The sequence below is a fragment of the Saccopteryx bilineata genome, chromosome X (genome assembly GCF_036850765.1).
Source record: "Saccopteryx bilineata isolate mSacBil1 chromosome X, mSacBil1_pri_phased_curated, whole genome shotgun sequence".
Taxonomy (NCBI): domain Eukaryota; kingdom Metazoa; phylum Chordata; class Mammalia; order Chiroptera; family Emballonuridae; genus Saccopteryx; species Saccopteryx bilineata.
The window spans coordinates 2,682,164-2,698,752 of NC_089502.1; the positions used below are offsets into that span (position 1 = coordinate 2,682,164).

The window sequence follows — 16,589 nt, forward strand, 5'->3', positions numbered from 1 at the left end:
ATCCCAGAAAGTATCTCATCTCCTCAGCTTTGGGAAAAAACTAAAAAACTAAAACCTAATATCTAGTATTCCAGTCAGTTATCTTCATATGGGTGAAATAAGGAGTGAACATGTGTGTGCACATGTGCTCACACATGTGGATGAGTGAACTTGAACATTCCAAATGACCTTAGTTTGGCTGGATAGGAAAGAGTCAACAGGTACACTAACTATAAGTGTGCAGTGAGGAGAACATGACAGATTTGAAATGATATCTATTATTTATATTCTCTCACAGTAAAACTATAACCATCATCTAATAGTTTCTTCAACTTAGAAAAAAAATAGCTTACTAGAGTAAATTTCTATTAAGAAAGACTTGCATTGTTAAAATATTGGCAGACATGTGACTTAAAGGGGATGTATAGGGAACAGAGATTCTGTGACTCAGTTGAGATTTTATAAAGCCTCATTTTTTAGCTTTCATTTAAATATATTTGCCATTTCCTTTCTAGATGACAAGGGAATAATGCTAAGCCCACAATGCATTAATTCTGGGATTAAAAAAATTTTTTTAACGGAAGTCATCTTCTTAGTTAATGAAACACCCTGGGTGACTGGATCTTCCACTTTAAGCACTGTTTTATGTCTCACAAGTCCAAGGAAGATAATAATTACAAAGTAGGATTTTTTATTTTAAGCATAATACTGATAAAAGTTGGATATGGAATGAATGAATCTACATAATAACACAAATAGTAAAATTAGAATTAGATACATATATGTTAAATAGAATAAAGCATAATTAAAGTGGCTGACACAAGAGGGGTTGTTTAAGGAGAGGTTGATGGAGAGGACAAAGGTCAGTCTTATATGGAGTCATGAATGAAAGTAATGATGTGTGTAAATGAAGGGAGGGGTCATAATGGGTATAGGAAGCCACATTGATAGGATGCTTAAGTAGGGGACAGAGTAGGCATAAAGGACATACAGTGTATTTTATTGTCTATAAGATCAAGTCCAAAATATTTTTAGAAGTAAAGGTAAGGCCCTGGCTGGGTAGCTCATTTGGTTAGAGCAGTAATCCAGTATGCCAAGGTAAGGACACATACAAAAATCAATCAGTAAGCTTGACCAGGCAGTGGTGCATTGGATAGAGCATCAAACTGAGACTCAGAGGATCCAGGTTTGAAACCCTGAGGTCGCTGGCTTGAGTGACGGCTGTTTTGGCTTGAGCGCAGGCTTACCAGCTTGAGCACAGGGTTGCTGGCTTGAGCGTGGGATCATAGACACGGCCATATGATATGGTTGTTGACTTCTACCTAAAGGTCACTGGCTTGAAGCCCAAGTTTGCTGGCTAGAGCAAAGGGTCACTCGCTCTGCTGTAACCCCCAGTCAAAGCACATATGAGAAAGTAATCAATGAACAACTTAGGTACCACAACAAAGAATTGATGCTTTTCATCTCTCTCTCTTCCTGCCTGTCTGTCCCTATCTGTCCTTCTCTCTGTCTCTCTTTTTGTCTCTATCACAAGAAAAAAAAGAATCAACCAATGAATACATAGATGGGTGGAAAAACAAATTGGTTTTTCTCTCTCTTCTTTCCTCTCTTCCTCTCTCCCTCTCTTTCTTTATCCTTCTCTTCTTTTCTCCCTTCTTTCCTTCCTCTGTTCCTTTCTGTATCTAAAACATCAAGAACAACAAAAAAGCAAAGGTAATGGGAAGGAAAATATAAAGTTTTCATTGTGATGGTCTACAATCCTTCAGTGCTACTCTCCACAATGTGTGTGCCAAATCCTTACCTTCCAGGGATAGGTTCAATATCTTACCCCTATTGTACTAGAAAATGGAAGGCAATCTGAAGAATCCTGGACAGATATGTAGCCAGTTTCAGAAAATTACAGTAGTGTTAAACCTGGGGATATTTACTTGATCCTGGCTTAAATTGTTACTTGTTGATGAATGAAAAGTCTTTAAAGTTCTTGGTCTCTGATGGCAAATATCCAAACCTCAATAGAGAGGTTTAGTGAAACATCCTGGAGATTACTACAAAATCACATAATTTTGGACACTAAGAAATTCTATGATAAATTCAACTATTATAAGCATTCCCCAGTAGACCTTTCTGTGATGATGGAAATGTTCTGTCACTTTCTAGTAGGCTAGCCACTAGCCACATGTGACTGTTGTGCACTTGAAATGTGGCAGGTGTAACCAAGAAAATGAATTTTAAATTTAATTTAATTGTAGTTATATCTAAATAGGCACATGTGGCTTGTAGTTACCTTATTGAACAGCACAACTTTATATAAGAACTAGCCTGACTCCTTGCCTATGAGGCCTACTCCTTATCTCCGTAGGAATCACTTAGGCTTTAGCTATAGCCAGTTATAACCAGGTTTTGCTACAGATATACCTCTTGGTTGTTGCCTCAAAAATGTGCACAAGTGATTATCTTGTTGAATGCCTGAGGATCACACCTATAGTATGATTAGGTATCATGAATTCTCTATTTGAGGTTTTGTACGTTAGCTAATATAACAAGATTGTTTCCTTTGGACCAGTGGATTTCAAATTGTAGTGTGCATTAGAATTACCTGAAGGGCTTGTAGCACAAAAATTGCTGGGCCCCACCCTCAGAGATTCTGATTTGATAGGCCTAAGCCTTAGACTCTAAGTCTAAGGTATAGCATGAGAATTTGCATTCCTAACAATTCCCCAGGTGAATCTGATGCTACCACACTTTGAGAAATACCGCTTTGGACCTATCCCCCCTCCTTATCTCATACACTGGCTCCAAGAACCTGTTTCTTGTCTTAATTCTTCCTACTTGAGACCTTTTTAAAATCTATTCAAAATAATACAGTATTTCTGGATCTAGAGATTTTCTGACTTTCACCAGTTCTCACAGGGCCTGAAGCTAAAGTAGTACCTATGACCTCATTTCCAGCCCTCCCTATTACTTGTCTGGAACCCTGCTATGATATTTCCTTGATGCCAAACTCCTCTTGACCTTGTATAACAGCTGTCTCTCGACTTCTCTTTTACCAGCTCCACACCTATAGGGGCTTATTACTTATTGCTGAGACTTGCCAAAGTCTCAACCTAATAGTTCCACATAGTATCCTATCCTCTGTCTCCCACCTGGCCTGCCATTTGCATTCTGAATGCCAGTTTGGACACATAATCAATATAGAGTACCTGCCAAGGGAATTGACCTGGTTTGGCACTTTCTCCACCAACAATTCGAGTGAGGTTGCTAAATGGTTGAGTGCTTTGAGTGATGTTATCCAAAACAGTTTCATCTTCAGTAGAATTTTCATAGTCCATATTGGAAAAAATAGTCTCAGCACGGGTGAACATCCCAGGAATATGTGAGACAGAAACTCTCCCACATGGAAACGGCACTAGAAAAATGGGAAAAAATAGAATATTTCTCTTTGGCAAGCAGAATATGTATTACAAAGATTAAAAATGAGGCCTATCCTTGACACTTCTGAGAATCAGGCCTATCGATATTTTTTTAAAAATCTGAACAATGAATATAGTCTCGAACTAAAAGGCTAATTTCATTGTTTTCATTGAAAGTTTTTAAACCCTTTATGAAAAGAACATTTGATTCAGGAATCCATCATCTTTACAGAAATAGGATAGGAGTTCTGGAATCAAAGTTTGTAAGACTTTTATAAAGTCTAATGACTTTCTGTTTAGGTTTTTTTCTCTAAAAAGTCTTATTCCCAAGTACTGTCCCTTGAATGGTGGCATATACCTTTAACTTTAGAATTAGGTAAATGGGACTCCTGCTACTTATTGTTAACAGGATTTCCTTTGGAAACTAGAATGCCTTCTAGATTCTACAGTGGACTTTTACATATATATGTTGGGGGAGCTCATTGTGAATAAATTACCTGACTGTCAAGTATTAACCAAATAAATTATTAATATGATTATCATAGCCATATCTTCCTGAGAACTGGTTACCTACTTACCTTGGGTTGGTTTATTTTCTAAAGAGAAGAAATTGTTTACTGATGCACTGCGGTAACACAGAATGGAAATTTGTAATCAAGCAAAGTCACCTCACATTTAATTTTCAATTCTCATTTTCTTACTAGCCACATTTCTTATAACAGACATTTTTATAGCAACCAGCTGAGACAAGTATCATGAAGATAACATGTGGTTGGGAAAAAGAAAATTAGTTCAAAATATTTATGTAGAAACATAAATTATCAAAGATTAGAGAAAGGAGATCATTATTATCGAAAGATAGAAATGTTTATTTTAGGTTTAGCCTACTTATTCTGCTACAGCTAAGGTTATATTAAGATATAACGCTTAATAGTTGGAGGTGGTTCTCAATTATTTTCTCTCTTATAACGTAGTAGGGTTTATAAGGATTTATTTACTATGCCATCTGTATACACTGGAACATTATATATATATATATATATATATATATATATATATATATATATATTCTCATTTCAAGGTATGCTGGATTTGAAGCAATGTATGTGAAGAACTGAGTACAATAGGGAGGCGGGCCTATGAATAATTAAATACTCTTTAGTTTAGTTACAGCATGAATACTCTAGGCTTCTGGTCCTTTCTTTAATTTCTTCCACTGAGTACAATGATGAGATAGGTATCCAATACAGTTACAGAGGAATGGTTCATGTACCAATTTTTTTTTGTATTTTTCTGAAGTTGGAAATGGGGAGGCAGTCAGACAGACTCCCACATTCGCCCGACCGGATCCACCCAGCACGCCCACCAGGGGGCGATGCTCTGCCCATCTGGGGCATTGCTCTGTTGCAACCAGAACCATTCTAGCGCCTGAGGCAGAGGCCATAGAGCCACCCTCAGCGCCCGGGCCAACTTTGCTCCAATGGAGCCTTGGCTGCGGGAAGGGAAGAGAGAGACAGAGAAGAAGGAGAGGGGGAGAGGTGGAGAAGCAGATGGGTGCTTCTCCTATGTGCCCTGGCTGGGATTTGAACCCGGGGACACCTGCACGCCAGGCCGATGCTCTACCACTGAGCCAACCAGCCAGGGCCTAAAATGTACAAATTTAATAAGATCTCAGGCTTTGTAAATCCAAAAGAAATTGCATATTGCTTCAAAATTTTTCTTCATTTATCAAATATAATTGATTCTTTAGAGCCTACGTTTTTTTTTAATTCTTTTTCCAAGTGAGAGGAGAGAAAATAGAGAAACAGATTCCCACATGCACTCCGACAGGGATCCACCAGGCAACCCCCATTTGAGGAATATGCTTTGCCCATTTGGGGCCATGTTTTTAGCACCTGAGGCGGAGGCTCCACAGAGCCATCCTCAGCACACAGGACTGATGCACTTGAACCAATTGAGCCATGGCTGCAGCAGGAGAAGAGATATAGAAGGAGAAAAAAGGGGAAGGGGTGGAGAACAGATGGCTGCTTCTCCTGTGTGCCCTGACCTGGAATTGAACCCAGGACATCCACACATGGGGCCGACACTGTATCACTGAACCAGTTGACCAGGGACTACTTTTTTTTTAAATCAAAATCTTCAATGCTTTCATTTTCAGAAAAGAGCAATATGAGTGTGGAGTGATGTTGTTCTCAATACACCAGTTAGCTGTCATTGTAGCTGCATGGTTGACATGACTGGGAAACATTACTCTGTCCACTACTGAATAGATGGCTGTGCTGAGCAGCCTGGCACAATTTAAAACAGATGTTTGTTGGAACTATTTTGATGCCAAGGGAGTGGACTCAGCCTGAGAACCAAGGGTAGGTAATAACTTTCTCAGAAAAAACCAGCCATAATTTCACAGAATCCTCCTTAACGTTCACCATCCTTGTACTCAAATCTTATCAGTCAATTATTTATGTAACTTTCAGGGCAGAGGATTACTACATTAATTTGACTGGATGAATTACAAATACACAGAAATCACACAAAGTGATTGCTTTATGACATGAAAGTCAGAGAAAAAAAGTGGACACATAGAAAGGAATCAGACTAAAGATATGTACAAAATATCTAACTAAAGTAATGATGCAATTGGAAAAATTAATTTTCCAAATCAGGTACTCTTTTCTATGATTTCAAAAGAAAGTGGAAACAAATAGGAAATTTTATTATGTAAGCTAATTAAAATGCTAATGATTCAAATATAGATTTGGAGATTATATCTTCCAAGCTTTACAAAAACTTATTTAATATGTGTTTCAACCTGCTGGTTCACATGACTTTTGGTCTTCTGCAAGTTGGTACCCTGAAGTACAGGAACAAAGCACCTTGTTATCAGTGTTTTTACAAAATTGCTTGCATCTGCCATTTTTAATGCTGCATGTTGTATCTGAAAGAAAGAAAAATCATCAGTAATAGCATCATTTAGTATGCAGTTCTAAAAAGTACATGAAACTATTGACTCATGTATAGGTTAAATATAAGCTGGAGATATGCATAGAGAGAAGCCTGGGAGCCTTGAGCAAAGAGTAGAAGGATAAAATAAAATCCATATTAAAGCATAAAATGGTGGCAGCAATATATCTGATTTCGCATAAAACTGAATTTTGGGGTCCTGGCCGGTTGGCTCAGTGGTAGAGTGTTTGCCCAGAGTGTGGAAGTCCTGGGTTCGATTTACGGTCATCACAGACACAAGAGGTGACTATCTGCTTTTTTACCCTCCCCCCTCTCCCTTCTCTCTCTCTCTCTCTCTCTCTCTCTCTCTCTTCTCCTGCAGCCATGGCTCAAGTGGTTCAAGCGTGTTGGTCCCAGGCACTAAGAATGGCTCCATGGAGTCTAGGCCTCAGGCACTAGAAGTGGCTTGGTTGCAAGAATAGCCCCGGATGGGCAGAGCATAAGCCCCAGACAGGGGTTGCCAGGTGGATTCTGGTCAGAGCACATGCAGAAGTCTGTCTCTGTATCTCCCTTCCTCTCACTTGGAAAAGAAGAAGAAGAAAAACAATAATTGAATGTTTGATATTGTACTTTCACTAAATCATCAACTACAATGAAAATGTTTATTAAATATAATGCATATTCAGAGAAGTACCCAAAAATTTAGTATGAATTTTTCGCAAAGTGGATGCTTCGGTTTAAACACTAAACAGGTGAACACACAGAATATTATCAATACCCTCGAACTCTCCTAATGCCTCCTTTCTATCACTATCCTTTTCCTCCTTTCCAAAGTTACCATTACTCCAAGTTGTAAAAGTGAATGATTTTGTCTGTTCATGAATTTTATGTAAACAGAAGCTCACACTATGCTCTCTTCTGTGTCTTTCTTTTTATATTTTGTTGGTGAGATTTATCCCTGTTTTTTTTTTCTTTCTTTTGTATAGCAGTACTTTAGTTACATGCTATGTAGTTTTCAATTGTATAAATATTACTACCTTTATTCATCCATTTTATTGTTGATGAATATTTGAGTTTTTTCTGGTTTTGGGCTCTTTTGTATGATGTTCTTATGAACATTCTTGTATATGTTTTCTGGTAACATATGCATGCATATTTCCTGGATGTATGCTTATGAGTGCAGTTATTGGATCATATGTTCAGGTTTGGTAGATGCTGCCAAGTAGCGTTGTAAAATAATTCTACAGGTTTAAATTACCATCAGTAGTATGTGAGAGTTAGTTATTGGATATACGTGGTGCAGATTTCTTCTCCCACTCTATGACTGGCCTTTTTGCCCTACATAGTATATTTTGCTGAGTAGAATTTTATAGTTTTAATATAATGCAAGTTATGCCCTGGCCGGTTGGCTCAGCGGTAGAGCGTCGGCCTGGCGTGCGGGGGACCGGGGTTCGATTCCTGGCCAGGGCACACAGGAGAAGTGCCCATTTGCTTCTCCACCCCGCCCCCCTCCTTCCTCTCTGTCTCTCTCTTCCCCTCCCGCAGCCGAGGCTCCATTGGAGCAAAGATGGCCCGGGCGTTGGGGATGGCTCCTTGGCCTCTGCCCCAAGCGCTAGAGTGGCTCTGGTCGCGGCAGAGCGACGTCCCGGAGGGGCAGAGCATCGCCCCCTGGTGGGCAGAGCATCGCCCCTGGTGGGCGTGCCGGGTGGATCCCGGTCGGGCGCATGCGGGAGTCTGTCTGACTGTCTCTCCCCGTTTCCAGCTTCAGAAAAATACAAAAATATATATATATATATAATGCAAGTTATCAAAGGAACTGGTTGAGGTGTATATACCAACACAAAAAAATGAAATAGGGTCCTATAAGGTATCTAGATACTGAAAACATTAAGTGTTGACAATGATAAGCATTCTAGTGGTTCACATTTTCTTTACTCTCCTACACAATACCCATTCTTAATATATAATATCTTTCTTTGTCTCTTGTATGTGTTTTTGTCTTGGATTCTGTTTTATCTGCTATTAAGATTGTTTTGCCCATTTCTTTTTGTTATCATTTATCTAAAATTATTTTTATATCTTTTATTTTAGCCTCCTGATGCAATATTTTAGGTATTTCTTTTGTTAACAACATACCATTTGATTTTTAACTTCAGACTGAAAACAGTCATTAACATCATTTCACATTAGTTATGATTACTGATATATCGGGATGATTCCTACCATCTTATTTCATATTTTTAAAATCACTGTGCTATCCCTTTGTTTCTCCTATAACAATTTAGTAATAGGAAGTAGTGTGGTTCAGGGCTTGCTAGCTGAAATGGCTGAGTTAAGAGAATCAGGCTCTGCCCTTGGGACTATTTCTGTCTCTAGAGTAGCACAGGAACACAATAAAGAGCAGACACCTTCTGCCTTGTCTACATGCTCAAGAGCAGCAGAACTTTCAATAGAAATGTGCAGTTGTTAGTACAGTTAGAACATGAAAAGCTCAAAAATGAATGACTGTATTAGACCCCTCCTATGGATCAGTTTAGTTCCTCTCAGCTTCACCTGTGTCTTCTCACAGCACTGTGGTGATCAGTCTGCATAAACTTCCACTGCCCGCATGTAGGTGCATCCTTAAAGGCCTTGTATCTTATCTCCATCATGTGCCTCTCATCTCCTACCTTCGTGCTTCCACATGATGTTTCTGGGTGTCCCAGCACATACAACCTGGATATGTGTTCAACCTATAAGCTGAACTTTTGACCAGCGGGATGCAAGTGCTGATGAACAATTTTTTTCACTTCTTTCCCTGGACTATTCTGAGGCAAGTGAATATAGCTTCCTGGAAAACAGTCCCAGGAGATCAAGCAATCAGTTGCAGATGAAGAGAAGACTTTTTTTTTTTTTTTGTATTTTTCTGAAGCTGGAAACGGGGAGAGACAGTCAGACAGACTCCTGCATGTGCCCGACTGGGATCCACCTGGCACGCCCACCAGGGTCGACGCTCTGCCCACCAGGGGGCGATGCTCTGCCCCTCCGGGGAGTCGCTCCGTCGCGACCAGAGCCACTCTAGCGCCTGGGGCAGAGGCCAAGCAGCCATCCCCAGCGCCCAGGCCATCCTTGCTCCAATGGAGCCTTGGCTGCGGGAGGGGAAGAGAGAGACAGAGAGGAAGGAGGGGGTGGGGGTGGAGAAGCAAATGGGCGCTTCTCCTGTGTGCCCTGGCCGGGAATCGAACCCCGGTCCCCCGCACGCCAGGCCAACGCTCTACCGCTGAGCCAACCGGCCAGGGCGAGAAGACTCTTTTTTTTTAAAAAAAAATTATTTATTTCATTTTATTTATTTATTTTAGCTTTTATTTATTCATTTTAGAGATGGGGAGAGAGAGAGAGAGAAAGAGAGAGAGATGAGAGAGAGAGAGAGAGAGAGAGAAGGGGGGCAGGAGCAGAAAGCATCAACTCCCATATGTGCCTTGACCAGGCAAGCCCAGGGTTTTGAACCAGTGACCTCAGCATTCCAAGGTGATGCTTTACCCACTGCACCACCACAGGTCAGGCGAGAAGACTCTTCTTATTATTGGTTCTCCTTTCCTCACTGCCTCACTTCCCTGTCTTTTACTCTGGCTCCTTAGAATTGCACACCCTAATAAATCAGCTTGTGTCACAGACTCTGTTTTCTTTTTTTCCTGGGGGAATCCAGGCTAACAGATTGACTATATGTTTTTGTAGTATATTATGGAATTTTCAGTGACAGATCTAAATTTTTGAATTATGTTTTGCCTTGGCTGGTTCACTCAGTGGTAGAGTGTCGGCCCAGAATGTGGGTCTCAGGTTTGATTCCCTGTCAGGGCACACAGGAGAAATAACCATCTGCTATCTGCTTCTCCCCCCAGCCCTCCCCTTCTCTCTCTCTCTCTCTTTCCCTGCAGTAACCATGGCTCAATTAGTTTGATTGAGCCAGCTGGCCTTGGGCACTAAGCATAGCTCCAGGGCATCCACATTAGGTGCTAAAAAATGATGCCCAAATGGGCAGAGCATTGCCCCCTAGTGAGCTTGCCAGTGGACCTCAGCTGGGGTACATGCTGGACTCCATCCCTCTGACTCCCCTCTTTTCACTAAATGTATGTATGTATGTGTATATATATATATATATATATATATATATATATATATATATATTTTTTTTTTTTTTTTTTTTACATAGGCTACTATAGGCTAAGATAATAATTAGCTCATGTTCCTTACTGACATGTCAGGAAATGAGAGAGGCCAATCACCAATCAACTGTTGCCAGGTATAAAAAGAAACCAGCTTAAGCTTTAACCTTTGCTACCAATAATTCATTAAGTGCATGATCCAAAAAAATATCACTTGTTCCTTTTAATTTATTTTTTAAGACCTTTTTCCTCAGTCATGGTGACTACATTTCTGGCTCTTTTATTGGATTAGTTACTATTTGTGTTGCTACAAAGCAGTACTAAAGTGTCCAACCAAATCAAATATCACCTGTAGAAAGAGTTCAGTAAATACAAGATTGTGATAAGTTAACAGAGGTAGGTGGTAGTTCCAGCTTGGTTTGGTTTATGGCCTGTATAATAGGAATAAATAAATTCAGTGTGTTTCTCCCAATTCTGATTCTGTGCCCTTAACTAAGTAATTAGACCTCTCCATGACTTTCCTAATTTTTCCTTGCTTTTCATAGTCTAGTATGTTGCTGTTGTTTTCCAGCCTGATTTGTGCATACAGTAGAAAATATTGCTTTCCATTCAGCAATCTTTTGCCCTCAGATAAAAGACTCAAAATTCTGAAAATAGTTTAATAACACAATGATATCCTTTGGAAAGGTCTATAATTAAGGATCTAAGGAACAGTCACTATAGGACTCATTAAAAAATAATTTATTGAGCACTTAGGTGTCATTGTTGAGTTTGGGGTCTTTCTGGTTCAGAGTCTGGTCTCAGTGCCTATAACATGTTCTTCTCTCTCAATGTTGGCACAGACTCCTCTTTCTCATTCCCCTGATGTCTACCACAAAATTGCAATTCAGTTTTGTTTTGTTCTGCATTCTTCTACCCTGACATAATCACAGATGTAAAAAATACAGCTTGGGCAAAAGATGTTCTGTTTAACACATTTACCACAGAACATGCTATTGTTCACCTAAACTAGTGGCATTTTCTTTCCTTCATACATAGAAATACATAACAAATCAGACAGTAGAATCTGTGATGTGTTAGAAAAATGAGAAAAGTGTTTATAATGCTTGTGATTTTTTCTTTCCATCTTATCTTACTGTAGGAAAATGTCTCTTGTACTATTAGAAGGAATGGTAATGGCTAAGTTCTTACAGACCTTGATCTATCTGAAAATGATTCTGATATGATGTATAGCTGGGAACATACAGTAATCTTTATTCTATTCAAAGGGACACAATAGCCAATTAATTGTTCTTCTTCTATCTAGAAAGCATGTCCTGAATATTTCTACCTTCTCCCCTGGAGAGGAGCCTCTTGGACAAGGGCAAAAGGAAACAAAAAGATCTGAACCATGAAAATCTCCCTTCCCTTTCAAAGCCAAAGTGAGGTGAGAGACTTGGGATCCAGATACTCCATAGACTGTGATATCTGGGAGCTTTAGAGATTAGTCTTTAGTTCAATTTGAAGCAACAGCTTAAATGAGAGTTGTATGTTTTCACGATTGCTTTGCTGTAGTGTCTGAAATAACTTTTTGAGAGAATTACCACTTTGTTTCTGAACTAACTGAGTTGGAAGGATTATTCTAAACCTTGATAAGAGGTGTTGGGAGAGATCGATATGATCCAGAAGCCAGGTTTGGTGGTGGAGGCAGTCCAACCAAACAAAAATATGGGGAACCTGAGAGGACTGAGATAGGTTCAGCTGTAGATATAGCACTTTTGTTATGTGGACTATGGTCTCAAACATATAGCAAAATCTGCTAGGAAATTTCTGTGTTTATATTTACATTCCTCTTGGTTATTCTTTTTTTTTTTTTTTGGAGTGTCTTTATTTTTTAAACTAAAGACATTTAGGTATATTTAATACTAAATACTATTTTCAATTATACTTTCCTACAATGTAACCTTCATTCTTCATTGAGATTAATTGAGGTAATTGAGTTATTTATTCGCTAAGCTCCAATAGTTATATTGTTTAAGCTGAAAATGAGTAACTACTACAAAGATTTCTGTAGATTTCCATAATATCAGTATCAAATTTATCTAGGTAAATCTGAGTTTGAAATGATAACCTTTCAAATAAAAGCAGCACCTCAGAGATGTTGAACCAATTAACATACCTACAGGAAAGGTAACTCAGGCATCGGTTTGCTCCCTCACAAGGAAATCTGAGGAAATGAAAACCCAGGCCAAGTATACCAGTTCATCCACCTGCATTCACTCTTTTCTGTCTTTTAAAATATTCGGTCCCTGCCACCTTTTCCTTTCCCTATTTCTATTGTTTTTTATATTTAGATCTCAAAGGAAGATGATCAGTGGATTTCTCTATAATACCGAAAGGATTTCTGAACAGGTGATTTTTCCTTTCTTTCTCAATAAGACAAGTGCAGTTGCTGCATTTTAGTTTGTTTTGTGCCTTTCTCATCTATGTGTCAGGTGGATTGCTCTAATGCTTTAATAGAGTCCGTTAATTTTCTACTCTTTGCCCTTAGTTATATAGACTGTGGTGTTAAATTCTCTCCTTAAGGTTTCATCTCTGTTTTTCTGGAGTTTCAGAGTAGAAAGAGAATTTGTCATTAACACTGTGTGCTTTTCACAATCACAATACTAGGAATCTTACATCCAGAGGTAATAAGTGAGTAGTTGAAGGACTTTGGGGATTTATGTCTCCAATTGCCAAAATCTCAAAAAAAATATTTTAAGCTCTGAGATGAGAAAATGCATACGGAACCTAATTTTGCTGTTACTCAGTGTAATCAATGTATGAGCTCAGATTTTTGTCAATGAATTTAACATGTAAAGTGGCTGATATATGTGGAGAAGTGGCTGTTATATGAGGGAACTGACTTTGCCATATCTCAATTCTATAGTTGCTTGACTATGTTGAAGCAATTTAGTTATGGGTTCAGTTTTGTTGTTTTTTTTTTGTTTGTTTGTTTTTTGGTTTTGGGGTTTTTTTTTTGTTGTTGTTGCATTTTGTGTATAGTAGTTAGAAGCATAGGTTTTAGGCAGACAATCTAAAGTTCAGGTCCTGGCTTGATCATTTATTTGCCTCTGTGATTTTTAGCTGTAGTTTCCTCAACTTCATAGAAAGAGGGTAATAATAATGGTACTGACCACTCATGGTTATGTTGAAGATTAATAAGTGAATGGAACATCATTACCTATTATCTACCAAATATTATTATTCTCTTTTTAGTATTTTATTTTATATAGACAATTAATTTTAACGGGGTGACGTTGGTGAACTAGAGTACATAGAGTTAGAGAAAACATCTCCACATCATTTTGACATTCAGTTATGTTGTATACCCACAACCCAAAGTCAAATCATCTTCTGTCGCCTTTAACTTGTTTTTCTTTATGCCTCTCCCTTCCTCCACCCCTTTCCCCCTCCTCCTTTCCCCTTCCCCTGGTATCTACTGCATTCTTATCTATGTCCATGAGTCTCAATTTTGTGTCTAACCTATGTATGGAATCATACAGTTCTTAGTTTTTTTCTGTTTACTTCTTTTACTCAGTATAATGTTATCAATATTCATCCATGTTGTAATAAATAATATTATGTCATCATTTCTTATGGCTGAGTAGTATTCCATTTTATATATGTATCACATTTTCTTTATCCAATCATCTATTGAAGGGCATTATGGTTGTTTCCATGTCTTGGTCACTGTGAACAACGCCGCAATGAACATGGGGCTGCATGTGTCTTTATGTACCATATTATTGCTATTAATATATACAGTTTTTTGAGCTCATCCTGGAAACCATGACTACAGATAAAATGAATGTTTATAAGGTTTGGAAGTATGTTTATATGATGGAATATTAATCAGCTTTTAAAAAAGAGGGAAGTCCTTTCATATGCAACAATATGGATGAACCTGGAAGATATTATGATAAGTGAAGTAAGCCAGTTGCAAAAAGACAAATAGTGCACAATTCTACTTATATGAGGTGGCTAAAGTAGTCAAACACATAGAAGCAGAGAATGAAAAATGGGGAGTGGTTGTTAAATGGGTATAGTTTCAGTTATGCAAAATGAATAAGTTCTAGAAATCTTCTGTACAACATAGTGCCTGTAGTTAACAATACTATGTTGTGCACTTTGAATCTTGTTAAATGTGTAGATCTCATGTTGTTTTGAAGGGAAAATTATGCTACATACATATTGTAATTCCAAGTTTTATCTGGTTTCAAAGGGAAATTATGAATCATTAGTAATCAATCCAAAACTAGTTACTTACCTAATTCACAGTTTTTTCCTTCAAATCCAACTTGACACCAACATTCGTAGGAATTAATGTCATCCTTGCACATGCCACCATTTAAGCATGGATTGGACTCACACTGATCTCCATCTTTGAGATAGGTCAAAATATTGAATTAGCAGATAAATTATTTAGAATGCTCAGTCCTCCTTTCACAAATTCATGGGGAAGGGAACCTGATTTTTGGGTCAGAGAAGAATTGTTGATCTGGTAGCCAGATGCTTATGAGATGCCCCTGCCTTCATTCATTTCTAAAAGCAACCCAGACAAAGGTTCTTTGGTTAACACTCTTGGAGGAAATTGCCTTGAGGAAAGCATGTACATAGTTCATGCAATGGGAAAAGGAAGAGGGAGAAAAACATTTGAATATAAAAGTTTACTGTATCACCATAGGGTGAGAAGACTTTTCAATCTTTTCTTACAGAATGATGGCAGAGTCAATCCTGAAAAACAGCATCACTTCAACAGTTATTATCTTTATGTCACACAAGGCCTGCTCTATCACAAGTCTTGCAGTGCAAGGTGAGCAAGATAACATATGGTACACTGCTCAAGGAACTGGTGGCCTAGGCATGGAGCAAGTGAACCTTATTCTTTATGTTATCATTTAACTTTTAAGTATAATATGCAGTAATGCTTCTAAACAATAGAAAAGATGCCAGAAGCATCTGTTACTGCTTGAAGATATTTTGTCTATGAGTTAGGTCCCAAATGGTCTTGATAAAGAGAAAGAACTTTCAATACAAAGAATTAAAAAAGAAAAGATTCTGAAAATGTTCCTTTTATGTATAGATTGGCTGTCTTGCCATTGTAACTTCTGAAAGTTTCTACATTTATAGAGTTCTGGGAAGCCTTTGAAGATACTGGCAGTAAGAAAACAGGAGGAAGAAATAGGCAAGATGGGAAGTAAGTGTCAGGATTAGAAAAGAGCCCTTAGGTCTGGTTTCATAGAGTTCTGCCTCCATCTATAATTCTAAGAAAGCTTCAGAAGACAGAGATGACTAGAACCAGAAGGCAGACTGGTATGCACTTTGAGCGAAGATAGTAAATATCCCTGAAAGAAAAATGGAAACTAAATCAGTAAGACAACATATGAGAAATAAAACAGTGGGAGATGAAGATGACATAAGAATGAAAGAATGAGAGAAAGGGGGCAAATAATTTCTAATTATCAGTTATGTTTTAGAACCAAACTTCCTGTCATCTAGAGCATGTAGATCTCAGTCTACTTTAGGTAGAACAGTAACATGTGGATCATGTTCTCTGTCAGTGGCATGTTTCCAGGTCCCATTGAGTAAGGAGTAATATGCCTTTCTCAGAAATAGTCTCTCTTTGGAAAATCTGCTTGCTATAAAAATTAGACTTTGTCCTCTCTGTTCCTTGATTCAATGTGGTTTAGCACAAAAACTTCAATTTGTTCTGATTTTATGAAAACAAAATATGTTATCTCTGGTTTATTATTATTGATGTTCAGAACTGGTCAAAAAATTGAGCTACAATAGCCCTTTTTGTTATAGACCAGTGGATCTTAATTATTTAGGATATTTCACTGAAAGGGTCTGGGCTTATAGCCAGCTACGCAGCAACTCATTTGCTGAGACATATTTTTAAAATAAGTGTCATTTTATCTAGCATTTCCTCCTCTGTTGGTTGCTTGTCTGTTTGTACTTTGGGCTGTGGCAAAGCCACGGACAGTAGGGTCAAAGATGAAAAAGGGGCCCTGGCCGGTTGGCTCAGTGGTGGAGCGTCAGCCTGGCGTGCAGAAGTCCCGGGTTTGATTCCTGGCCAGGGCACACAGGAGAAGCA

General features: G+C 38.4%; 1 protein-coding gene across 2 annotated transcripts in view; it reads right to left on the reverse strand.

Moving 5' to 3' along the window:
• The window catches only part of F9 (coagulation factor IX), a 46,652-nt gene that overhangs the window by 10,959 nt on the left and 19,104 nt on the right, over window positions 1-16,589 (reverse strand). The window contains exons 4-6 of one of the 2 annotated variants that reach the window (XM_066249689.1): window positions 14,760-14,873; window positions 6,199-6,324; window positions 3,180-3,385 (exon numbers count right to left, since the gene is read on the reverse strand). In XM_066249689.1, the coding sequence (XP_066105786.1) occupies window positions 3,180-3,385; window positions 6,199-6,324; window positions 14,760-14,873 (446 nt within the window). The remainder of the gene's footprint in view (window positions 1-3,179; window positions 3,386-6,198; window positions 6,325-14,759; window positions 14,874-16,589) is intronic. The other variant, XM_066249690.1, reaches the window with a different exon arrangement.